The 27,682-nt window shown below is 40.0% G+C and overlaps 1 protein-coding gene across 2 annotated transcripts; it reads right to left on the bottom strand.

The window, feature by feature from the left end:
- stk35 (serine/threonine kinase 35) lies at window positions 1-22,583 on the bottom strand. Of its 2 annotated transcripts, XM_071543281.1 has the most exons (4): window positions 21,866-22,583; window positions 18,120-18,942; window positions 589-700; window positions 1-460 (listed from the first exon to the last, which is right to left on the bottom strand). In XM_071543281.1, the coding sequence occupies exons 1-2, from the start codon at window positions 22,410-22,412 to the stop codon at window positions 18,194-18,196; spliced, it is 1,296 nt and encodes a 431-aa protein (XP_071399382.1). In that variant the 5' UTR covers window positions 22,413-22,583; the 3' UTR covers window positions 1-460; window positions 589-700; window positions 18,120-18,193. The 2 variants fall into 2 exon arrangements, with proteins under 2 accessions (XP_071399382.1, XP_071399381.1); XM_071543280.1 differs by lacking the exons at window positions 1-460; window positions 589-700 and adding an exon at window positions 5,950-8,947.
- Between the last annotated feature and the right edge of the window lie 5,099 nt (window positions 22,584-27,682).

The raw sequence follows: 27,682 nt of genomic DNA, 5'->3' as shown, positions 1-27,682 counted from the left end.
AGTCATGAGCCAAGGTCAGCTGTGTGCTAGTAAAACAAATCCATGCTTCAATAATACAATCAAGTTTAAAAAATAACTCACACGGTACCATGGACATAGCCTTCAATAAATGCACCCCACTAACATGTACAGATCTCTAGATACCATCCTGTAACAGAGTAAAGGAAAATATACCGCAGCTTATACATTATTGTTTAAACAACTTGGTGCAACTTTTGACCTTGACTTGTGGCTACTTTTAATACATTCCCTCAGAATAAGTTATATCAGCCACACAATCTAATTAATCGCCACTGTCCTAAAATGAAGACATCACTGATCATGGAACTTCAATGGAACTTCAAAGGTCAAAGTCATCATTGGCTTCATCCAGACCAGCTTGCTCCTTGACATCTGGGACAGATGACACGCCATCTTCACTTTTGACTAGTTCATCCTCAGCATCCTGTCCATTCTCATTCTTGCATGGGAAGAGACATAGAAGATAGGAGAGAGAGAGAGAAGCTTTGTAGTTGTGAAGGGACAATGGTTAACGGTTCCCTGAGCGGAAAAAAAAAAAAAGAATCAGAAAGAAATGGCTGTGCTTACATAGACTGAGGAGTAACTAGTTTCCATGTCTTCTTCTCTTCTAACTCCCCCACTTCTGGTTTTCCCCTCCCTCTTTGGCTCCTGTGAGGTCTGGAAGGGGCAGGAAGGGATGCTGGAGGGACAGAGAGAGTGAGAAGATGAACTCAGCGGAGGCACTGTCACTCACTCACACACTCAACTCTACTAGATACTCAAACACACAGGGAAAATAACACTCACTGTGACGTTAGCTTCCGAGCAGTAGTGGTGAACCCAAACGTTAACAATGACAGTAGGCTAGCAAGATGCCTTGATTATTTCTGCCAGATTAACAGCATTAGATGGAAGGAAGGAGCACTGTAGCCACGGCTGGCTCTGCGACCACAAGCTCTTTGGAACTTCCTGCCCTGACATGAGCTTGGTGTGGCATTCCAGGGGCTTTGCCAAAGTGCCTGTGCACCCTTCTGCCCTTGCAGGGTCCTGACAGCAGAATAGTGCCCTTTCCTTTGGGGGGCAGCCAGAGCCAGCTGGTCAAAGGTCATGATGGCACCTCCAGCCTTAAAGGATAACACTGGTGTTTCTTAATGCATTTCTTACCGTCAACAAATCCTATGAAAATAACAAAATCAGCAATGAATTTGTTTTGCTAACAAGTCTCGTCCATGTAGCCAATGCCCAATAAAGCCATGTCCCAGCAGCCATAGAACTCCATTGTATTAAAAAAACTATTAAAAACAAGTCACAGAGCCATGCTGTTGCTCTGGCAGCAAATTTCATCATTACAATGCCAGCCGACTATTTCCTCAAACAACTTAATAAGCCGATCGTAAACATGTTTTCCATCTCAGGAAAGTAGTTCCATAGTACCGAAAACAGTCCCCGGCGTAATGAAGAATTTGTTCCCATTTGAATTTGATTTGGTAATAACTACAACAGCCTCACTTTTCATGGTAACAGTTAGCGATTTTTAAAATTGAAACTATGTCTTTGTGAGCTGTATTTAAAGGTTTTTAGCTTACAATTGGAGCCAATGACTTCCGGGTTGAAGACTAAAAACGGTACGTGGGAAGTCGGAAAGTAACTGTAATTGCCCAAAGAACAGCTACATGGCCTTAGGAATGTAAATATTAGTATATTAAATCATACATAACTTGAGAGAGCATTATCTGCCAGTTAGAAGTGAGTAGCTTAGTTTATGAAATTTTCTTATCTTCCCTTTGTGGCCCTAGTGCCCTTTGCAGGTCCAGGCTATTAAATTTCAAATAATGTTAGAATCAGAAATGTTGACAACAAGGTTGCATCGTCTCCATCTTTCAAAGGTAAAGCTTTCTAAAAATGTATCCTAATATAGATCCTTTGTGTGACCGTTGTGGGGTATTTCCTGCCTCGTTGGGGCACATGTTCTGGCTATGCCCAAAATTATCCAATTTTTGGAACTCTATATTTAAAACTCTGACACATGGTAGAACCTGACCCAGTGTTGGCTGTATTTGGGGTACCGGGAGAGGACAGTCATCTTAGAGGACTCACTTCCACTGTGGCAAGGTTCATAACCCTTTTAGCACACAGATTAATTCTACTGAACTGGAAACAGGCACAGCCTCCCACTTACACTATGTTGTTGTTATGCAACACCTTAAACTGGAAAAACTCAAAGATTCACTTTACGAGGTTCCATTGAGAAGTTCCATAAGACTTGGCAACCCTTCATTGATTATGTAGAGGCTGTTAACATCCTCTTAACTCTTTGCTACAATAACTAGGTTATACCTAATGTAAGATGTCAATAATCACCATGTAAAGCAGCTTGGTACCTTGATTGATATTTATACTGTATACTGTATATGTTCTGTCCCTGTTTTTTTTTTTATGTGTGTCTGTGTATGCAAATTCAAGTTTTTGTAATATTTTATATAATTTGTATACACTGCTTACTGTTTGTTTGTTAACTAAAATACCAATAAACAGACGTTAAAAAAAAATAAATAATTTGACAACAAACTTTAAAGAGGTGAAAACAGCAACATAGCTGGCCCACTTGGGTGGATATTGGTTTATATCATTACGTCTCAATGGAATCTCCACATAGCAAACATTAGTTTCAGGATTGCTCTGATATCACTTACAGGATGATGTCTGAATTGTTATATAAATATAAACAAAAGTAGCTTTTTTGGTGACTACAAGTGGTGCTTTATTAACTGAACTGAATCTATTGAACTGTACTGAACCTATTGGATTGGATTAGTGCTCATGTCACAGCTGTTTCCATCTTTACACATTAGGACTCCCGATTCAGCGACCTCTTGTAACCCCCACCCCCACCCCCCACCCCCTACCCCCTGCGCCTTTTAGCTCAATTTCACTACCCCGTCGCCCCTCCCACCATTCCTTGCTGCTCCTACACCCTGAGTACATTGTGTACCCAGCTGAGCATGAGAACAGAACACACTGACACATTGTCTGCTGTGTGTGTGTGTGCATGTGTGTGCCTGGCATGCATCAGACAGTAAATCTGATTAGCATGTTGGATTAATATCCAACATGCTAATCAGATTTATTGAGCTCAGCGGTTGTCTGGGGCATTGGCAGCTGGGCTTTGTTTCCTATCATGACTGGGATGTGACAGTCATAATCGCCTAGATATTTAGGATAAATAACTTGACTTTGTCCACATATTCCTTAAACTCACAGCAGGGGCTCTTCCACTTTCTCAGTCAGTCAGTAGGATCACTGTCCTCTGATTTATACTGGATGATATTATGGGCAGAAGTCATAGATGTGTTTTATTTATTATTTAGTCTTTATTAAATCAAGTGGGTCAGTTACACAATACACTGTTTAGTTTTAGAATTGATTTTAAGATTTTATTGATTACTTTTAGTTGGCATGCCTTTGCTATCAAAGCACCTAAACTTTGGAACAAATTGCCTGAAGGAATATGTGTGGACTGCTCTGTATCCTCTTTTAAGACAAATTAGAAGCACACTTTTTTAGTCTAGCTTTTTAGTTAGGTTATTTTTTTATGCTATTGATTTGTTTGCTTCTTTTGCAGCTGTGTTTTCTTCAATTGGCTGTCTTCATGTACTTATTGTTCGTTTGTGTTTTTATTTTATATTCTCTTTTAACTTGTGAAACACTTTGTCCTTGTGTAAGAAATGTGAAATATAAACCAATGAGCAAGAATTTTAAACTAAGGGAGAGCGGGGTAAGATGAGCCAATAATAAATGACATACATAAATGCTTCCACCCATATTTCAGAATGTTGACTTTCAGCTAATCGAAAGAAGAATGAAAATACAACTTTTTTTTTTTTTTTTTTTAAAGGGTTAGGGTTATATTCTCATGACACCTTAATTGAATCAGGTGTGCAAGAGTAGATTTGTAGCTAAAAGTCGCAGGACAGGGGGTGTTTGAGTACTGGGCTGAGAAACACTGCTCTATTTAAGATACAAAAGAAATAAATAAATTGCACAGTTATTAATCAAAATACTATTGTTAATATCAGAAAAAAAATACTTTTTGTTGCAAAAAAACATTTTATGAATATAAATGTACTTACTACTTGTCCTATGTGCCTGGTTCCATGTTGAAATGGAAGTCGCTTCCTAAAGGTTCACTGTACACTAGAGAGTGCCAGCTCCAATTAGCATTGGCCAAACCTGATAAATTCAAAACCAACGCAAAGCTCAGCTCTGCTAGTTGTTATTTGCCGGGAAACAACAAAAAATGTAAAGATGGGATGTAAAGAGAATTTCACCAAATATTACCAAAATTGTTCTAAAAAGAAATTGCTCACCCCAGCTTTAAATGGAACTCATGGGTGTTTTGAATTGGGGTTTGTTTGAATGATCCTCAACATAAAAATATCACCACCCTATAAGTCTTGTTGTTTGGGAGGTGTAGAAAAGAGTTTATGAAAGATTGGAGCGTATCTGGATTTTTTGGACAGATAAACAAATCCTGTGGGATAATCCGCTGAGGATCCAAAGGATTATTGACGACTGTGGGAAACAACTTCCTCCATTTGGTGCCTCTGCCTAAGTATACAGTGACGGTGCATAGACGCTGTAAAACCAATATTCAGTTTGCTATGCTCAGATGAGCAGCAAATAGGTAGGAATAACTCTGGGTGGCAGAAACAACAGAAACCAACCCACATTCCAGACCAAGTCTTTTGTAGCAAATTTGGGAGCACTACTGGCCAGCATGCAATTTATTGCATTTTATGTGACACAACTTCTCAAGTTATAATTAAAAACTGAAACTAGCTTAGCACTAGTTTCAAGCTCGCCAACTGTTTTGTCTGTGAAGCTGACCAATATAAAGTATCAAACCCAAGTTGTACATTCAAAATATCCAGTAATTCCCAACATCTAGGCTAAGCTGAAATCAAATCAAAAAGACCCAAGGCAACCTGCTTAGTCCTGAAAACATCAACCAACTCAACACAACTTCTACTACACAGTTCTGCTGGGAGAACGGCTTTCTTTGCCTTTTCCTATCTAGTTTGCGATCCATTGTGCTTGTGCATGAGCGTGGATGCTCGGGGGTGTTTAATATGCAACACTGCATTTACATATTGGTTTTCATTGGCTTTCACCTGGGCCACTGCAGACCATAACGGTGCGATAAAGTGTCTCTGTAGCGGTAGCCACCACCAAGGTAACTTTAGGAATCACCTCAGCACAGATTTTGCACTGAGAACGCTGTTACCGCTAAGTTTTATGAATATCGGCCTCCTATTGTTTTTGGTTTTTTTGTCAACTGTTTTTATTGGTGAAAGCGAGACAAGTACAACATAGTCAATGGTCAATTACATATTTTACTTTTACTGTAACTATAACATCACAACTCAAGACGTTGTAAAAGAAAACAAACCAAAACCCAACGCCAACATAAGAGAGAGAAGGAAAATAAATAAATAAATAAATAAACAACCTCTCCACCGCTGCTTCATTTAAATTAGATGGACGTTAAGACAAGGAAAAAACGGTGTTCAAGCAGAGACAGTATTATATAGAGGAGACAGGGCACTCTAGTTTTGAATGGGAAAATCAGTACAATAATTTTAAATAACATTTTAATAACATGACATTCCCAGATGTTACCGTGAGCTCTCTATTGCATGACAGGACTGTTGATAGCATGACAACTGGGACTGCTGTAAACCAGACTTTGGTTCTAGTTCTCCATTTTGTTTTTTTCTGACACTCAAAAGCAGAGAGAGACATGCAGTGGGAATATGTGCTCCGATTGACTACCAAACATGTGGCTGGACAACTTTGCCCCCCAGCAAGGACAACTCTACACCAAACCCAAACACATAGACACACACTTAATAATTCAGAAAAGGTGCTAGTCATAATTTTGATCATTTATTTCAAGAAAAAACAAATTCTCAAACATATTTACAGCAAAAAAATATGATGCTTTGCTCAAACATCTAATGGCTCCAGTCAGCTTCATAAACAAAACAAAAAAGTTCATATTTTACATGACATCTGAAAGATACATTACTGTACACACTGGAAATATGTACTAAAAGAAAAGGTTCAAGATATTAAACAGAATCACTTAATGGTGTGGCTCTTTCTGTGAAGTTTACAGTGAGACAGTGAAACGTTTTGCATAGCATAGTGTTTTCAAGTGGAATTATTACTACATGTTTCTGAAGAACACTCAATTAAACTGCTCATGACATACAGTGACAGTAGGGCATCTGGACAAGATGTTTTAGTTGTTATATACAGCGGAAAAATCCTCAGTTAACTTATGCTGTATCAGCCACGGCAATGCTAAATCCAGTCTGGCCACATTTGGTTTGATGCTTAAAGAAACACTCTTATATTGAACACTGCTGAATGAGTAAATAATGAGAGGTTCCCATGTATGTGACACCCTAGTTTAGGTAAAAGCACAGGATAAGCAGTATTAATCAACAATGTTCACTATTAAGTGTAACATTATAACAGAGCCATTCGTGTGAGAAGTTATCTAGCCATCAAACAGGCAAAAGCAAGGTGTAATCTGTCGCTAAGCTTCAGGTTATCAAAAACAAAAACACCACACCAAGAAGCAGTCAGGGGTTGGTCGAGATTGAAGAGATCCAGTCTGAGGTAAAAAAAAAATCTATTGTGTTCAAGAAAAGTGCCCTTTGATTCAGAATAATAAACTAGGCTAAAACTCAATAGGGCTGCTAATGAGACTGTCAAGGTAGATAAGACCAAGAGCAAAGACCTTCCAGAGAGCTAGGAGAATGAGGTAGGACCAAACTATTGAAACATTCTATTCTATTTTTATTTTTTTGTTTTCATTATTCTGTGCGTTTGCCCTTTGCATTTTATTCTTTTATTTATTTTTCATGTTTTTACTACTGCTTCCTTTTTTCTATTCATCTTAAGCACTTTGTAACTGTCCCCCATTAAATCCTAACCCACCAAACACTCCAAGTACCACATTCACGTTTGCATTTTATGAATGAAGCCATTTATATGACAGTATTTTTTTTACAAAAGGTACAGTATCCCAGGATGCATTTGTAATAATGAGTGGCCTTGAATCTGACCATAAATTCTGTTACCTGAATGGGTTGAGTCTTGGAGTGGACTGTTCCAAAAAATCATTTTACAAAGCATCTTCAAGATGGTAGTGTGTGTATGTCTGTGTCTGAAACAGTAACATCATCTATCTCGACACTGTCACCGTCTTATTTTGTTTCATGTGATTTCCAGATATCTATTCCAACACATCTTTTTGTGGCAGGGCTACAAATGGCTCAGTGATGAGCTGGGAACCAACTGCTGTGGGATCACAAACTCTCCGCGATCTTCTCACAGCACAGACAGTAGAACCACCTGATGCCTGAATATGTTCTACGCAGCATTATGTGACATTCTGATGTTTTGCGAAGCACTTCAATAAAGATTGGGGAACTTTGGGGAATACTTCCAAATAGCAAATCGTCAAATCACCTGAAGAAAAGTCCCCCAAAACAGATATCCAATAAGCATTCAGCCCCAAAGATAACACAATACTGATCAGGTGTCATTCCGTTCCCATAGAATGATCCATAAAACATTTATATCACACCAACAGTGATTTCAATAATGTTGATTTTGTAGAACAATATCAAAAGTCAAAATGGTAGAGTACAGACAGGATTTAGAAGTGCTCAATAAAATATCCCTAAATAATGGAAGACTGTAAAGTTAGTCACCAATCAAGTACATTGCTTGTACTGTATGAAAATTGCAATTTCAATTTGAGAGTGTCTTAAAATGTCACACAACCTACACCTAAAAGTATTTTGTACAAATTTCACAGCAGTTCATGTCAACTCATATCATTCTTGCAAAAGCATGGTAAAATGTCAAGGTTAAAAAAAAATGTAAGACTTCTCAAAAAATAGCTTATTAGTCAGCAAAATTATTAGCATGATTGTTTTTTGGTCTTAACACAATTCCAAAAGCCAACTCTTGATATCAGTAATACTGGGCTGAACAATGCTGATTGACTGAATATATAATATGCCCAACATGAGCTCTTTGGATTGAGCTAATGCCCATCAAACCAGTTCAAATCCCCTACTGGGACTAGAGGGCACAGTTTGGTTTCAAATGCACAATATATGGAATTGATACAGGCCTGCTACTACTTAGGGGTGAATTCTACACACATACAAATTACAAAATAAAAACTGTTACTGTTTAGTAATAATATTTGTTATGCCTCCATTTGATGAAGGTAAAATAAGGCACAAGGTTGTAAGATAGGGACTGGGCGGGAGAGAGTGGTTGGTTAATGCCAGTGTCTATGTATGGGAGGCCTATGGCGTGCTGTGTTCCCATAATATTCATAGTACTTCACAGTTTGCAAGCCCCTGCTTCATCAGTAAAATGTTGGGGAGCCAATGGTTTCACCTTATTACTCCGGAAATCCGGTATCCAGTGCAACAGCTTCTGCTGCGTTTCTTTATGGCCGAATCCATTATAAACATATGAAGAAAGGAAGAGCGGGTCTATGTTGAGGCTAATGGGGGAAAAATAAAATCAACAGTTAAAGGAAAATGTCATAAAACCTGGCTCATCACACCCAGTGAGCACTTGGAGACACTGGCATTACCCATCAGTAAATGTCCTCAGCTCTATTGTGACGATTCCCAGATTGTATTCGAATGGCGCTGGAAGCACCCATCCATGACCTGATTTGCATACTATTCCCATCCTGGGATTTTGGAATCTTCAGCCAGTCATTCATTCATTTCTTCCCACTGCAACTAAGATTGTGGAGGTTTTCTTCACAGTTCAGAGTTTGTCCAGAGTCCCTTTTTCCATTGCTGTGCAGACATAGGATTCCACATCCATGTAGTAAACAAATCTGCAGAGAAAGAGGGAAGCAACAATAAAACAATGTTTACTTTAGAGTAATTCAAAGTTGTAACCAAAAATGTGCCGTTACCAAACCATGATTAAGGATCATCATCTTTGACAAAATCAAAGGCTTTGAATGCATTACAAATCTTTGGATGTATTTGACCCTTTAATAATAAAAAAAGACCTCTTAAAGTAATAATCCCCAACATTTTCATACAAATAAATGTTTTGCTCTTAATTGCCAATATAATAGTGATTCAATATACTCCCAGTTCTTGAAAGCTTTCACATTTGCTGTTCTAAACACCTGGTGACTGGTAGGTCTTTCCTGGGAAAAATCCTCTGGCACACAGTAAGTGATGCGTTTTACATTTCAGGTTTGTTTGGAACAAACAGACCTGGGTAGTTAGCGTGAGCAACAATAGCCACCATGGCTGAACAAGTCAAAGAAAAGAGCGCCACCTACAGAAACTCAAACTTCATCAACAGAAAAAGACCTCACAATACTGCCCACACTGTTTGACTGACAAGTGATCTCTGGGAAGTGCAGTGGAAAACACCACAGCAATGAGCACTAAGCACCAAAGATGGAGACAAAATCCAAATATATATATACATATCTTGTGGATTACGACTTTAAGCTTAACATCACTGCAGCACAAATGCCTCCAACAAAGCTACTGGTTGGTAATGAGGCCACTGATTGTGTCACAGTACACAAGTAAAACCATCAGCATGCATTTTTTATACAGCAATCAAAAACTGACACCTCTGACACCATTTAGCCATGGATCCGTCCATTTTTAGTCAGTGTTGCACTCTAATAATATCCCAGTGGTTGACACCCAGGCTGATGTGCCACACAGCTTAGGCTAGCACTGGTTTGTTCCTCTTGCCATAGGTTGCATAACCTCACAGCTCACGGTATGAACACAAGTGGGTCAGCTCAGCAGGAAGCATGCACAAAGGAGAAAATACCTTGATGTGGTGAATGGGGGGATGGGATGTGTTAATGTGCGGAGGAGAACTCAGCAATTTTTCTATTTACTTATACTGCTCGTGATATAGTATTATTTTGAAAAAAAATAAAGTGTCTAAAAACAAGGGGAAACTCGTGTAATTATTGGCTCGGACAACCCTATATGTGGCAGGACCCTCACCCAATATATTTACCCCCTTCTGCAACTGCAGAACCTGGGGTTCATTCATTCATTCATCATCTGTCAACTTCTTCTCCTAGTGCCTACAATGTCAGTACTCGGCTGTTGAACCATAAACCATCCTGCAGCTGACATGCTGAGAGCCAGGTAGTATTGATCTAGGAGAGGCAAGTGGCTGACTTCATCTCCTTTTTTCCGTCTCCTGAACCCTATTTTCCTTTCATTTTCTCTCAAACCGATCGATTCTGACCAAAATGTCATTAGTTGCTTCACTATAGAGCTACTTATCTCTTGCCCCCCTTCCAACAAGCAACCACAAAAGTACCAAAGTATGTCTTTTTCAACACATTGCTTTCTCTGTAATGAGACATGCTGGTAAAGAGATGTAAATGCAAATAATCTAAAATCTAAAATCATGCCTTTCTCGTACCCTCTGATGCTACTTTGGTGATTGCTTCAGCACTTCCTTGTTTATTCTATATGCACCACTGTGTAAAATTGTGAAAAATAAAGAGTGAAAGTTGTCATAGATAAACTGGAAAGTAAATAGAAACGTGTGTCATTACAGAGTGAGCATCAGTATTTTAGAAAAGACATGCTTTGGGTGCTTTTGGGTTGCCATTGGAACTATAGGACTGTATGAGAAAGCTGCACCCAGGTAAGCAAGACATAAGTTGCTCTATAGTGAAGCAATTGATGAGATTTTGGTCAGAATTTGTCGGTATAATGGAAAATGGGAAAATAGAGTCCAGGTTGGATGGCTGGAGTTATGCTTTAGCTGTACTTTAACTGTCTGATACTGTGCATATTCATAATCCTTGGTCTACAACATTCTTGGAAAACCCAATATTCCTGTTGGGGAAAAAAACCCACCAGTTCTTAATCATTTTGTTTTGGTCCCTGTGGCTCTCAAGAGTATCTTGTTTTCCATGTGTTTAAGAAAGCAGTTCTGAATCACCTCTCTGAGGGAATGATGTCTGAACTCGGTGCTCTCTGACCGGAGGCACACATTTTGCTCGCATGCCTCCCATACCTGAGTATACACACCAATATGGAAAAGTTATGCAACTCCTCAAACACTAAGGAGCATCCAAGTACCCACCTACCCTAACTCCAATACATCTACAGCTGGGTTGCACCCTGACCTCTGACCTCCCTATGGAGGGGGGGGAAGAGAAAAGACTTCCCTATAGAGAGCAATTATTAACATGAAGATTTAGATAACCACGTTAGAGTCGAGTTGAAAGAAAGGCAAATTTAGCAGTCAGCATGTTTCAGATTAGTTAGGGTAAGACTGATATACATGGCCAATCTTTTATCAAAAATCGGATATGGGCCGGTCAGTGTTGTACACAGTCGTTTCCAGGGTTTCAGAGGAGATTTTTTGTGTCCCATAGTCTAAATGCTGAATAAAAGTCTGGGGGAAACACTGAATACTTGGATTTTTTTTGCTATGATATCATCAAAAACCCATACTGATCGAACCCTTGCTAAAGTAAGCATGTCATTTTTCTGGTTGTTGTTGTTGTTGGTGTTATTATCAGTGTGTAAATAAGGCGAAGGAAACAAGGCAAAGGTCAGACCTCAGCAGAAAACTGAGCACTGTTGTCTCTTCAGCCACCTGCCAGCCAGATGTTGCATAACCCAGAGGAGGACTACCTCGTTAAAAAAACCAGCAGAGACTGGTATCTTTGGGGAAGTGGTGGGGGTTGGTTTCCTCTGAGCTTGGGACATTGTAGCTGCTCTCTACCATTAAAAGTTGGAAAAAGAACATTGGCTTTTTTACAAGCTGGACAGTTTTGTGGTTGCGCTGTACACAAACCAACACATCCCCCATGGCTGGCATTCACAAAAATTGTTCACTATGTAAGTTTATTAGACAGCTTTGTTGAATACTCTATTCTGATTGGTCAATTACGGCATTCTACGGTCTGTTATTTCTGAATAGCAGTCCGTTGCTATGAATAACAGACCGTTGCTATGGACGCAGTTCTGAACGTAGTCCAATCGTATCAATCCGCAAAAAGAAGTCCGGTAAATTTAACGGTTAATTTAAATTTCAGCTCAGCTCATTCGCGACACCCTGTGGCAACAAAACGTTAGCTTTCCGTTACTCCATGAGAAAACACCATGGAAGATTTTTCTAATATTCATTTTAATATATTTGGAGAGCACGAAACTTTCGATTCATGGTTAATGGCTGAACTGTCCCCAGTTGTCCCCAAGTTGAGACTGCTGCTATCTGCAACATTTTGTGAAATTGGGGACCTAAATATCTATATTTCTGGTATCAGTTCAAAACCATTTCCAAAGCTGTTTTAATATGACTTTTTACCCTGCTATAATATATTGTGAAAATTTTGTACTAATTCGGGTTGACGCTGGACCTCCTGCACATCGCCATCAATCAAATGCTGGGTTATATCACTTATACACAAATATCATCAATATTGTTTCAATATCATTCAAACTGATATTAAGTTTTGAGTGTGAAGACGTACGCATGGGGATATTTCACCCTCTGTTACATTGCCAAAGCAACTCTGTCACATGCATATGCCAGTCTGTCATAATCAGCTAACTGGAACAATTTCTGTCTGGGTGTTGAAGAGCTGAGCTGCTACTGAAGTTCTGTTCTAATTAGGCTACATGTCAACAGAGCTTCCAATGGGAATATTGCTGGTGACAAAACCTCCACTCGATTATAGCAGTGACACGGCATCTTCAAAAATCGAAAAACTAAACCAAATTCAAGAGAGAGGAGTCCCACTTCTGCTTTTTGCGACAGACTCTGATCATGCCTCTTTTCATCTTTAACTTAGAGTTATTACAGCTGCCCATTACACCCAATATTGTCACCGTTCAACCATGGCTCTGTGAATGGGGACAGTGAAGGGGAAAAGCTGAGGTTCAATGTTGTTCCAGTGCACTGTGGGAGGGGTGGGTGGGGGGTCTGAATTGGTCTCTGCTTTTCACACGGACCTTACTTCTTGTCCTGTTTCACCCTCTTAACAAACATAAGAATACAAAGAGATTTTTAGCCTAGGAACTGGTTTTTGCAGTCCTCACTTTAAACCCTGAGGGCCAACAGAAAAGCTTTTTACTACCTTCTCAGCAGCTGAATGCTCACTTTTACAACTGCCTATATATGTATATTCACAGCCTGCACATTCACTCGATAACACCCGCGTTGAATAAGTACGCCAATGCCCCAAAATCCTATAAATGGTGGCCCCCCCACTGGCGTTTTCTACGTCCCTCTGTAATAACCCCCCCTAATCCCGCCTACTTGCCCCATACAGTACATACCGTACCTTGCATTGAATCTGCTGTCCAAACAACAGGAATTCCACAAGGACCCAGGAAAAAGAGAAGCCACAACAGGCTCAGGTTTTTCTTAGCCTTTTGCCAAATTGTACACTATTCCAGCCTTGTTTAGGCCAAGACCTCAATCTCTATAATGTTGGATGGAAGACACAGGTCAGCCTTCACATGGCAGTGTGACAGTATCCAGCTGAGGATCTACAGCATGCAAACACAAGACAACACCCTGAAAATGCCTCAACTCATACAATACAGTCAGAAAAAAAACAGGATTCCCATATAACTATATATCTGATGAGGGGAAGTGCAGGGCTTACAGCGCACAGTGTACAGCTAACGGCTGGCAGGCAGAGCGAGGACAAAATGTTCCCGACACAAGCCTCCATAAGCCCTCGACCAGGAGGAGCATCCTCATTGTCCAGGGGAAGACAGGGAGGGAGGGAGGGAGGTAAGGAGGGAGGGGCGAACGCGGTTTATGGGTGAGAAAGCGTGGCCATGCCGCTCAACCAGGGTTTCAACCATATGGGCTTTTGAAGACTGATACTTTACTGATATTTTTGTACTGAAGGCTGTGGTAGTGATGAAGTGGTGAAGTGATATTTTGTGCTGGTATTCTAGATTTTTAATTTGGACCATTTTCATACCAGAAAAAAATTCCAAGTATTCAGTGTTTCCCTCATAATTTAAATTCTTATCAGAGTGGAAAAGCCTTTGAAACAGCATTTAGAGCATAGGATACCAAAACTCTCCACTGAAACCCAGAATACTACTGCTACTACTACTACCACGACTAGTACTAATACTATTAATAATAATACCCATTTAAGCCAACCAGAAGTTATTGTATCCAGACTGTATAGTTGTCATTTTTCCTATGTTCATATTTGTTATGTTATACAGTCTTTATATGTTAATGGAATGCAAATACAATCAAATACAGGGTTTCAAGAAAACAAATGAGGTTTCCACCACTTTCCAGTCAAATAAAACCTAAAACCTAAAAAAAAAAATCTATAACATATTATTATGCAGCAGTGGCATCCCCCCTCTCTCTCTGCCCTCACTTTCCTAGCAACCTCTACTGAACTATCAAATGAAGGCAAAAAGCCACAAAAAATAATAATAATGAAAAAAAAACACATTATTATTATAACATATGGGCCCTTACATGCAACAAGCAACAGAAGAATAAGAATAAGAATCATATCCATCATATCAGAGATGGACCACACAGACTGGACCAATTCCCATTTCATAAAGGACCAATATCGGCCCCTCAAACCAATGTATCAGTATAACCCAAAAAAGACAAAGATTGTTTTTGTGTGTTGGTGTGTGTTTACATGAGGCTCCATAGTGAAATGATGATGATCTCACCATCAGTTCAGGATGTCTAATCCACTCCCACTAGTTTGACAGCGGCAAAAAGATTTGGATTTTTACCTCCATGTAAATGTCTTTACTCCGCCGTCATCAGGTATCGCCTCCTTTAATCACCACCTCCTAACACACTCACACACACACACAAGCTATCGCCCTCCCCTCTCTCTATGTTTACAGCCACTAATCCCCCTCTCTCCAGCAGATGACAGGTTCTCCCATTGAACCAGCGCAGGGCAATGGGCCAGTTGCATAACATGCTATCCCATCATACTGCTGGAGGGAATGAGGCCATTCTACAGCAGTTGACTGGCATGCAATGGTGCCTCCTGAGTCCCTCCACACAATCTAGTGGACAGCTGGGAGCCAGGAGGGGTTACGTCATAGGGGGCGAGGGTGGTGAGGGTCGTACAATAGGGGTTACCATGGGGTTTTCAAACAAGCGCCCCGGCTTAGCCCCAGTCAGTGGAGAGTTCAAGTTCAAAGCAACAGACTGGATTTTTTGGGTCACTGATCATTCGCTCATGTGTCTTTAATGGAGTTTTAGGGAGCTGGAAGGAGTTTCCGCTCTACATAACAAACTGAGACAATTAAAATCTCTTAAAGGGGCACTTTTCTCCCATGTCACCATTGCAGGAGGGGTAATTTCCAAGGGGGGTTGTTTCCTACACAAGAGTATGAACTGGAAAATGAGTTTTGAAAGCCAGAAATCTCAGCATCTGGCCAAGTAATCATTGAGTCATTGGTAATTAGTATCAATCAACAACCCTATCAACTCGCGCAGATCATTGGTCATTTTGTACTATGGACAGTAAAAATCATACTTATTGCATCTTAAATATAAATCATATACATAGCCCTCTAAAGACCTAAAGAGCATCATACACAACCTTCTTGGGATTTGTAAAAGATTTTTTTTCCAGTCTGTGAAAGGCCAATATCAGTGCACCTTGGACTCTCCTAGTCACTGCCAGCAAGGAAACACAATGACCATGATGGGCTTCCTTTTCCTTGTTTCAAGTCTTAAAGGATAAGGCTGGTGTTTTTTAATGCATTTCTTACCGTCAACAAATCCTATGAAAATAACAAAATCAGCAATGATTTGTCTCGTCCATGTAGCCGATGCCCTATAAAGCCATGTCCCAGTAGTCATAGAACTCCATTGTATTAAAAAAAACTATTAAAAACACGTCAAAGAGGCATGCTGTTGCTCTGGCAGCATATTTCATCATCGCGATGCACCGGGCCGGCCGACTTTTTCCTCAAACAACTTAATAAGCCGGCTGTAAACATGTTCACGATCTCAGGAAAGTAGTTCCGTAGCACTGAAAATAGTCCCCGGCGTAATGAAGAAATTGTTCCCATTTGAATTTGATTTGGTAATAACTACAACAGCCTGACTTTTCATGCTAACAGGTAGCAATTTTTATGTGTATGTCTTTGTGAGCTGTATTTAAAGGTTTTTAGCTTACAATTGGAGCCAGTGACTTCCGGGTTGAAGGCTAAAAAAGGTACATGGGAAGTCAGAAAGTAACGCGAGTAGAGCAAACGCATTGTTGTTTTTGTTATTTTCATATGATTTGTTGACGGTAAGAAATGCATTAAAAAACACCAGCGTTATCCTTTAATGGCATCTCGATCAGTGAGTCAACTAAATCCGTTCTACTGCAAGGATAGAGCATGTACAGCAACTGAGTCAAATAACATCAGCTTGCTAGTTCAATGTCAAGGCCATGGGCGTCACCCAACCTAGTTTAGCCTCGAGATAAGGCGATGTATTTATCCCTGGGAAGTGGAGGACAGGTCTCAGGTAAAGACATCAGACAACATGCTGGTCTAGTCTCTACTTAGTCTCTAGTTACTAAGCTCTACTGGTATTGCTGACTTCTTCCAGAGCTTCCTGCGTCATGATCGAGGAAATAGGATTAACAAAGAGAGAAAGTACATGCTGTGAGAGACTGAAGTCAAGCCGGCAACCTCACTGGAGGACACATATAAAACCTTGGTAACTTATACATGTACACACAAATCTATGTTATTAAAGACAAAGGAAAGGAAGGGCGTTTGCTCTCCGTTGAGGAACGGTGTGTAAAAATGCCCTCAGGGGGATGAAGAGGGCGATGTAAGAGCAAAGCTATGTGGGCTGAAGGGAGGAGGGTTTTTGGATTGGCACTGGGAATCAAACAGGGTACACTTTGGCCCTGAGGGCAAATAGCCTGGCTTTGATTAAAACCACAGAGTTAGAGTGTGAATGTGTGTGTGAGTGAGAGAGAGAGAGACAGAGAGAGAGAGAGAGAGCGAGAGAGAGAGAGACAGACAGACAGACAGACAGACAGACAGAGATAGACAGACAGAAAGACATGGGCAGAGACACATTAACTGTGAAGGATCTTTGGCCCCTAATGTCTAGATCCGATGTAGCTGGATTATATTTAACCCTGGCATTAAAATGTGTCTGTGATATACACATTGAAATCCAATCTCCCTTTCCCTCCTCGTTTCACTTCTTCCCCATCCATGAGTACTCTGACAATCCATTTTTGACCAGTATGTTACTACCTTAGCTGCCTGACTCCTGCGTGTGCATGTGTTTCCTGGTTGGATTTGTGCACGAAAGTTCATTTCCATTCCCATTGCTCCTATATGTTGACTGGAAAGGCATTGCATTTACACTTTGTTGTTAGTGTGGCCAAATTCGTCTCTGACCACCTCCGGAGGTGGCTTGGCTGATCGGATCTTCAGTGTGTCTCTTGGGTGCATTTACACCTGGATTTTACTGTATTCTGTCTGATTACAATCCTATCACCCAGGACGCGTCATGTTAAAGCCTACGTTCATACATTCAAACAGACAAACTGTGCCTGGTATTATCCTACAGGAAACCCAAACCTCTCTGCTGTCTCTGAGGTAATGTCCTGCTTTTGACTATGCAGAACTGCTAGGCCAAATCCTGCCCTCATGAGAACAGAACAGACCTCGAATTAATGTCAACCTGGCTTGGTACAGCGCTTTCACTGTTTTAGTGTGGCAATAACAAAGAGTTGCTAATAGCTTTTTCTTTTAAAGCAAAGCAAACCCGAGAAAAACAAGAAAGATCTACCAGATATACCAACCACAACAACCAGTGACTTCACAAAACCAGTGGCTTTTGAATGAGAGACATCCCAACCAGTAGTGAGGGCAAAAAAAGGCTAAAGGTGTTAGCTGTAATGAGGATTAGCTGTTGTCAACCAAGGGTAACCAAGACCAAGTAGTTAACAATAGTTGACTCTATTGCATTTGTGTGAGTGTTAGAAAGGAGGTCAAGCTTACCTGGGAAGGGAAGAGGTCCCTTCTTTGACCGGTTAGGGTAAAAAACAGGAAAGGGACTGGGATGGTGGGGGTTGTCACGCAGCACACGTGACTTGGTCCATCCGCACCTCCAATTGGAAGGCATCGGGTCGGTCCTGAGGGTTGACAGCTAGCATGTCCTGGAGAAGCTTCTTCACTCCCTCAGACATTGAGCTCCTGGTCTTCTGAGGGATGTGGAGAACCATCTTGGGGTTCTCCAATAGTGCCTCCCCGACAGGTACAATCTCCGTGCCTTGCCGAATGTAGGTGCCCAGCAGTTCACGCTTGGACTCTGCGTCGATGAAAGTGATCCGCTCGATCATTGCCCAGATGATGATACCCAGGGCAAAGATGTCAGCCTTGGCCGTGTAGTGGCCCTCCCACACCTCAGGTGCCATGTAGAAGTCCGAGCCGCAGGCTGATGACAACCAGAACTTGTTGACGTTGACCACATTATTCTGGTTGTTGCCTTTGCCGCCCCTGCCTGCTGCAGGGTACTCTTCACCATCTTTGCCACCGGAGCTGAGACCAGCGCAAACCTTACTGAGGCCAAAGTCCGCCACTTTCAAAACCGGTGAGCCGGACTTCTGTGAAATTAGTATGTTGTCTGGCTTGAGATCGCGATGAACAATGTTGTTCTTGTGCAGGAAAGCCACAGCACTCGTCAGCTGGCGCATGAAGCTCTTGTTGGTGCGGGGATCGGGTCGGCGAGACAGGATGTACTGGTTGAGATCCCCGCCCTCACAAAACTCCATGACAAACCACAGGTAGCACGGCTCCTCTGGGTAACCCAGGATGCGCTCACCTACAGCATGCAGATTGAGGAGGAGAGATATCACTTCATTAGAGACTTGGTAGCAGCAAGCAAACAAACTTGACAGTGGACACATGATATTTGATCAATGCATTAGAGCTCAATACCACTGAAGCTGTCCTAGTACAGTGCAGCTTTCACTATCTAACACTCACTATATATGAACTATATGTGTCCCAGACACTCTAATAATATAATAATAAATAGATTATAATAATATAATAAAACAGATTAATGTGTAAGAATATGGATGTTTACACATTATGTATACACAAGTGTCCTTTCCAAAGTTGGATAAATGCGGTTTTCAGAACTCCGATACAACCCAAATAGTTATGCAAGTAAAGAAGAGGAAAAAGTTTGATAACTGACAGGTACTTTACATGTCCTGAAACTGCTTGTCAAACAGATCATGTTTTTTTCCCCTAGGGATGCATTTCAGCATTAGCAATAGTTTGAAATTCCAAGCCACAGGGAGAGCGGTGTCTCTCAAACTAAAACAAGTGTGCTTAAGGGAATTAGGGGCAACAATTGTCATACAAAAACAAACGCATGAACAAACGCACAAACAAGCACACAGAGCCTGGCTCTTATTAAGAATGGTCCCCCCCGAGCACCTAATAAATGGTGTTTTGCCAATTTGCTCATTTACTCCATACAGATTGAAAACAGAGTAGCACTCTAGCAACATATGGCACACCAGAGTCATTTCAATACAATCACACATCCAAATTTCACTGTCTTTCATTGCAACTAAATTAGGTTGTGTCAGTTTTATATTAAAAAGGCATTGAATCTTGGAATGCAGTTTCTTCTGATAGTTTGAAACCACAAACCTTGCTGCCTTCCCTGTATATTTCAGGAGCAACAATGGACTTTAAGCAAATGGAACCTGTTGCTTGAATAAACTGTGCTGAACTATCTAAATACATTATGGTAGGACTGTAAGTACTGGACATTGTGGTGGTTTTTGTCTGGTATCTTGGAATGTTTCCAAAGAGTGAGGCGCAGTAAAAACACAGGTAATCCGTCTGCAGCCCACATTGGAGGCTAAAGCTTATTCGGCAGATTCTGTAGATATGGGAGGGCTGGGTGAACTCAGGTTAGAATAGACTCTAGGCTTCATTTCAGCAGGGCATGAGCACAACCCATCAATAATAACATCATACTAATACAGCTTTAACACAAATCACATCATAAAGTCCACTGATTAAGCAGCTTGCTGATCAGTTTCATTATCAAAACCTATGAAGAACGACATCTAAAACTTTTTCATCAACCCAGACAAATATTCAGTACCTTATTTCCGAGCTAGAGAATGTTGATTAAGTGGGAAACTGAAAAAGATGAAAAAGATTTCTGTCACAACATCTGACAATCAGATGGGATAACTTCCTGATGTCGCAGGTCTCAGCGATGCAACTTAACTTTGAGGCAGCAGTGAAACTGGCTTTCAGAATTATCAATAAAGTATACTGACCTCCGTGTTGCTACCTATGGCATCGTTAAACTGACTCGAAACTTAGACATGCTTCATTATGGGTTGCTCTACTGTGGCTGCTGACCATTGTGCTTTCAGCTTTAGAAACTAGGTTAAGTTGTCCAGGACAAAAGGCTGGAGGGCAAATGGATAAAAAGAAGTCCTCCAATGTTGACATCAAAATCACACAAATATACTCATTCTGTATTATCACATGATGGCTGCAAGAAGTCAGCTCAAGATTAATATTTCATTATATGACAAGAGGAATATCCTGAATGGTGACACTTACATAACAGACTATTAAAAGAAGGGTAGCAAAGGCTGTGCATTGGTTCAATGGTAATCCTAGAGATTAACAGCAAGATTCAGCAATGGGCCACCAATGGAGAATGTTATCAAAACAAAAACAAAAAAAACAGCTGCTATCTGTTAGGCCTAATGAGCAACAACTAAGAGGAAAGAGGAAGCCATAAGTAGGTCAAATTGGTTTGATAAGAATAATATAAATAGAAGTGAATAAAAATGTAAATTCCACAAGATAATGTCACAATATTTCATTGCAATATCCAAAATTAGACTTTCAGCTAATTGTTCAGTATTTAAAGATTCAGTCAACAAAGAATGGATTAACCTGCTGCCAACTAGTACACTGTGTTCTCTTGTGAGCTGAGAGTCACACAGTGTACTTTCAGTGCCTAGGCTATACTAGGGTAATGTATAGGGAAGTCATATTCAGATATCTTCCTGAAACATGAATGATGGTGTCATTAAATTCACTTGCTGACAAAATCATTCATCAATGAATGAAGAAATGAAATAGGATATTAAATAACCCATTGTTTCCACATTTGTTTACATACTAGCACAAGCATAACAACCATAATTGTCATTCAAACCAATACAAATCCATGCAAAATGACTTTTGATTAAGCACCATTAATATAGCTTATCATATTCTTTATCTAAAGTGAGGGAAATTAATATAAGAAGCAAAGTTGTCTAAGTTAAACAGTGGCTGAGCTTGGTTTAGTCCAACAGGGACAGTATTATTTTGGTTGCAATCCAGTGTTACTGACAGGGTCCTGGTCAGGGTGGTCATCAGTGTAATCACAAGATAACAACAAAGACATAGAGTTTAATTAATTTGACCAGATTAAAAACAATAAGGCTTTAACATCAGGGCTGAGACTTTTGCTTGAGCAGCTCAGGCTGGCAAAATCACTATCACTTTTTAAATCACTTACTAAAACCCTTTTAGACTTGTTTATGTGAGGACATTTCAGTAATTTAGCAATTAGAGCTCGCTTTTATTTATTTATCTTTATGTTTCTTGCTGTACTTTTATATATTATATATATTACTGAAGAGTATTATATTAAAATGAACAGAAATAGAAATAAAAATACATAAACCTAAATGGAGACAGTGTACCTTTGAGTGAGGTTTCCACCAGTCGCAGGTACTGTTTGGACCTCTTATTGCCATGGCTCATCTTCTGAGCCAGGCCGTTCCTTTGCAGGACACACTCCTCCAGCTGTACCACATTCTGGTGTCTGTCCTCCAGGCTGGCCAGGGCCCAGAACTCGGCCAGTGCCAGCTCCACGTTTTCCGGGGCGTCGCACTGGAGCCTCTTCACCGCCACCCTGGCTCCTGTTTTCCGGGCTATAGCCTCATACACCACCCCGTAGCTTCCCCGTCCGACCTCCCGTAACAAGCTGTACCGGGGAGCCACCACCACGGCAGGTTCCAGCCGGTCGCTTCTGAGGAAGCTGATGGAGAAGCAGTCGCCGTCTTCCTCCTCCTCCATGGGCTCCGGGTGGTTGTTGTCCTCCACCGTCAGAGAGCGGAGGACTTTGCCCGTCTCCCGCCTCATCTTTGCGGCCACGCTCCGCCTGCAGCCCCGCACACCGCCGCTTACCTTTCTTCTCTTCTTCCCGTCGCAAATATCCATGCCTTCTTTTTTGTTGAAAATAAGCATGAAGGGAAAACGTGTTTATCTTTCATTACTTAAATTCAAAGCTTGGAAAGTTTGACCTCCTGACGTTTACTTGGTTGTTTTTGGAGGGGTTAAACGCCAGTTTGTCAGTCCTGTCTTGTGTTTTTCTGTTAAATTAAAACGCTTCGAAAGTGAGTGAGGCAGGCTGTCTAGCTGTATGAACTAATTTGGCTTCATAAACAAAATGTTCCAGCTCCCAAAGTACAAAGAGAGAACAGTGGGAGTGGCTTAATCTGCAGCTCCACAACACGTTTATGGGCGGAGCAGTTTGCACAAATCTATGTCATCTACTCAATATTGTTAACCAAGCTTATCGCAATAATATATCAGCATATTATTTCATAACATGCAGCCGACGATATGCAAGTTACAGTGTGTATAAGACGTAAAAGCAGTGTTATGGTCGTAGACGTGGAGAATGGCTACAGATCAACAGAACACGCTACATGTGTTTTTATTTTGAAATACTACACCAGCAGTGATTTGGCTCCATTCTTACTATGGATTCTGCACGTGAAATGACTAAACTATTAGTCATAGTATTAGTATTAGTGTCGTTTCCTCTATCCTTGTCCTGCTGTTCCGTACAAGCATGGACTAACATGTGAAGACAGGACACGTGTACCGAGGCATGGGGCTGAGTCAGGCTAACACACAGTTATAGCCTACACTACCGGTATAGGGATAAAGGGATAGACCAAAGATGGAATAGTGAGAAATTCAAGTTATGTTTGTCAAGTTTATGTTTTAAAATTTGATTATTTTATTATTATTATTATTATTATTATTATTATTATTATTATTATTATTATTATTATCATTATCACTACCTACTACTAAAAATAATACTAATGATAATAATAATAATAATAATAATAATAATAATAATAATATACTGCTACTACTACTATTATTAGGCTACTGATACTACTATTAATACTGCTACCACCACTACTGCTGCTACTTCTATTACTGCTACTACTACTATTGGTACTGCTACTATTACTACTACTACCACTGTACTACTACTACTGCTACCACTACTACTACTAATAGTACTGCTACTCATAATAGTCATCATTTTATTTGTGTAGAACTTTTTTAAAAACATTTACAGTGCTTTAACAGTGAAACAAAAGCAAACATCAATCTTATAAAACATTTAAAAAATAAAAACAAGAAGGCACCACAAGATAATAGGATAAGAACAGAGGGTAAAAACAATGTAAAAGTAAAAAATAATGCTATAAAAGGAATCACATAAAAGCAAGTGATTTAAAAGAGGGTATTGATTCTGTTAGCCTAACAAAATTAAATGATCTTATAATTACCTTTTAATTACCAGCAACTTATTAGCCAAGTAAAGTATAGGCCTTAGTAATTGCTGTAGTGCCAAAATATTGTAGTAGTGTTTTGACAAATTGATCTCAGTATGTCTCAGGATGCTCTATTGCTGTTTTTTTGCACACCCTCACAATGCTCACAATTCATATTTTTTAATATGTTTCATTGCTACATTTCTACTTCAAGTGCAATAGTAAGATTTTTACTGTCCCATAGCACAAAATAACAATAATAACAATAATAATAATAATAATAAAATACATATCTGCAGGGTCTTGATCAGTAGCAATGACTCAATGATTGCTTGGTCAGATGATGAGATTTCTATCTTCCAAAACTCACTTTCTCTTGGAACCAAAACGCACTCCCCATCTGGGTTTCATACATTCTCAATCAAAGATGGAAGACAGTGCTATGGCAGTGTATTGAAAAATATAGGCTCAGTAACTCGTTATAACGAGAAACTTTTCTCATTATTACTCACCATCAACTCATCCTGACTCAGACACAATCAAGTTGATATCTTAGTGTAACGAGAAAAGTTGATATCTTGTTATAACGAGACATTTTCACATTATAATGACATCTCCTTGTTATTACAACATACCAACTTATCTCATTATAATGAGAAACGTTTCTCGTTATAATGACATACCAACATATGTCGTTACAACGAGAAACTTTTCTCGTTACAACAAGATATCAACTTGATTGTGTCTGAGTCAGGATGAGTTGATGGTGAGTCTGATTGTTGTTGCTGAGTTCTCTCCATGAGTCTGAGTCAACTTGATTAGATTGTGTAAACAAGCCATTCTCAATTTTCTCCAATGTCCAGGCTGTTTTCTCATTAGGCTATAGATCTTTTTCTCATTATAACAACATTTGACTTGGTATCTCATTATAACGAGAAACTTTTCTCGTTATAACGAGATAAGTTGGTATGTCATTATAACGTGAAAATGTGTTGTTATAACGAGAAACAGACCTTGTTATAAGGAGAAAAAAATCTCATTATAATGAGATACTGAGCCGATTTTCTTTTTTTCACTGTGACATCAATATGCTGCCGTACAGTGCTACATGCGTGACACAACATATTTCAGCTAAAAGGCAAAAAAGTAGATGACGAACTAGTATTTTTATAACAGCATTTTGCATCATGCTATATCACCTATTCGCTAGATGTTTCAGTTGGATCTTGGCTGTAATTAGTTAAATTGCGCCATAAGCTGCACCAGAAAACCTGTCAGCAACCATATTTGGCAGGTGGCCCCCCACTACTCAGGCGACAAAAACTACATCAATTAGCCACATGGTGGCGCTATAACAACCAACTTTACGTTCAGTCAGGAACACTCTAGTCAGAAGATAAAACCATTCATTTCAACAAATGGTAATATATTTGGCGGTTATGGCTCAGCACTAGCACCTTCCTGCTTACCAAGCATGCTGAAGGTATAGCAGGGGCGCCATGCAAATCCCCCCATAGGTGACATAGAGCAGAGCCAGAACGTATAGGCTCAACTGGATAGACAATAACAGGTGGAGGCTGGGGAGGTGGAGGTAAAGCTTTACAGAGCAGCAGAGTGGGTGCAGCAGTTGTGAGGCAAGAATCAGTGTAGGAGGAGGCTATTTAAATAGACCGCCTTGTTATGAGAATGGATTGTGATTGGTGTGCTTGGCGATTGACAGTGCTTTAACAGTGAAACAAAAGCAAACATCAATCTTGTAAAACATTTAAAAAAATAAAAACAAGAAGGTATGTGGTCTGGTATCTGCTCTCTGCTTGGGCAGTGTAGGATGTAAACCTCATCGTATGTGTGACTTGGTGGGGTGCAGATGTAGCGTGTAACTTAATGTTCTGCATAGAAAGGGATATTGATGGTAGTGTGTGATGTAAAGCCAGATTGGGCCTGCTGAGTCTGGGCAAAGAGGGGGGGGGGGGTTCTGAGGCTGGAATACACTGTTGCGCCTTCTTGAGGTGTCATGGGCCTAATTCAATGAAACATTGGTGAAGGAGGGTGCCCGCTTGATAACCCCAATGATTTGCCTACACTCACTCACCCTGAAACTAGAGTCGAATGTTGCTGCCTGTCTTATGGTGCTGTAGATTTATGACGGTGTAGCCTGATGTTTCCTATGGTACTCATTGGTATGGTAGTGTATCATTCTGTTAGACTCTGAATTGGGCCTCCATATGAATGCTCACCATGGATTATGGCACAAGGGATATTAACATCATATCCTGTGTAATAAATGAGTATACAATAAAGTAGCAAAAGGGAGCTACAGTGTGCAGACTTTCTTTCTTAAAGGATAACGCTGGTGTTTTTTTAATGCATTTCTTACCGTCAACAAATCCTATGAAAATAACAAAATCAGCAATGATTTTGTTTTGCTAACAAGTCTCATCCATGTAGCCGATGCCCAGTAAAGCCATGTCCCAGCAGCCATAGAACTCCATTGTATTAAAAAAAACTATTAAAAACACGTCAAAGAGCCATGCCGTTGCTCTGGGCAACATATTTCATCATCGCGATGCACCGGACCAGCCGGCTTTTTCCTCAAACAACTTAATAAGTCGGCTGTAAACACTTTGCGATCTCAGGAAAGTAGTTCCGTAGCACCGAAAATAGTCCCCGGCGTTATGAAGAGTTTGTTCCCATTTGAATTTGATTTGGTAATAACTACAACAGCCTGACTTTTCATGGTAACAATTAGTGATTTTTAAAATAGAAACTATGTCTTTGTGAGCTGTATTTAAAGGTTTTTAGCTTACAATTGGAGCCAATGACTTCCGGGTTGACGGCTAAAAAGGGAACGTGGGAAGTTGGAAAGTAATGGGAGTAAAACACATTGTTGATTTTGTTATTTTCATAGGATTTGTTGACAGTAAGAAATGCATTAAATAACACCAGCGTTATCCTTTAAATATTGTATCACTTCCGCGTCCCAGCACCTGCCTTGAATGGTTCCAGGATGTGCGCGACCATTCTGTGTTGTTTATCTTTTACAGATATGTATCTGGACATAGCCTTCAAAGTCTGAGGCTCAGCCAGGTCAGGGCTGCGGTTGGTGCAGATGCGTATCTGGACATGCTGAATATTTTTGCCTCTCAGACCCATAATATCCGCCATCAATTTTAGGCTGCCATTTTGGATTTTTTTTTAAAAACCTTTAAAAATATTCTTCTCATGAACCACAGGTCAGAATGACACAATTTGGCAAGTGCATTAACTGGTAAGCCTTTACTTTGTGTACAAAAAAGCTAATGAATCTGTCCAAAAAATTGTGAATTTCTCAACCTATCAATTTTTTTTTTGGCACTAAAAGTTCAATTGACTGTAAAATCATGACATAGTAATTAGTCCACTTGAAAGTTGGTCAGAAACATTATTTTAAATAGATTTACCAAGCTAAATGTTGATATCACGAGATTTGAACAAAATACAGTGATTTTTTGTCAACCTAACATCACAATATGTGCATTTTTCCTTCAGCTCAGTGCATTGTGATGCTTCAAATGCTTCTCAATCAACTAGCCAACTACTATAACTATATAATATATAAATAGCCACATGCTCTATACAACTACTATTCTTGCATGAAATCAAAGAGCCATGTTAGCATCATACACTGCACTTCTATTTCTCCATCCATTGCATAACTACTATGTCAACATTCATCTAACACTTCATCTGTGAGTTGGAGTAAAACTGCTCTGAACAACTGCATAACTGTAAATCTGTATGCTCCAAACATTCCCCAATAGCAGTCAGGTCATTCACATCTCTTGTCCTCATGTAGTGAACCCAGGCTCATTGCTGCAATGCAACTATATTTATTTCAGTCAGCCAACAGTAAATAATATTGTATAGTAACCATATTATTGAGAATGAATGCAAATA

The sequence above is a fragment of the Centroberyx affinis genome, unplaced genomic scaffold (genome assembly GCF_046629955.1).
Source record: "Centroberyx affinis isolate AG114_WGS23_722 - 3 ecotype Tasmania unplaced genomic scaffold, CSIRO-AGI_Caff_v1 ptg004278l_1, whole genome shotgun sequence".
Lineage (NCBI taxonomy): Eukaryota > Metazoa > Chordata > Actinopteri > Beryciformes > Berycidae > Centroberyx > Centroberyx affinis.
This window is presented reverse-complemented; position numbering and strand designations above follow the sequence as displayed.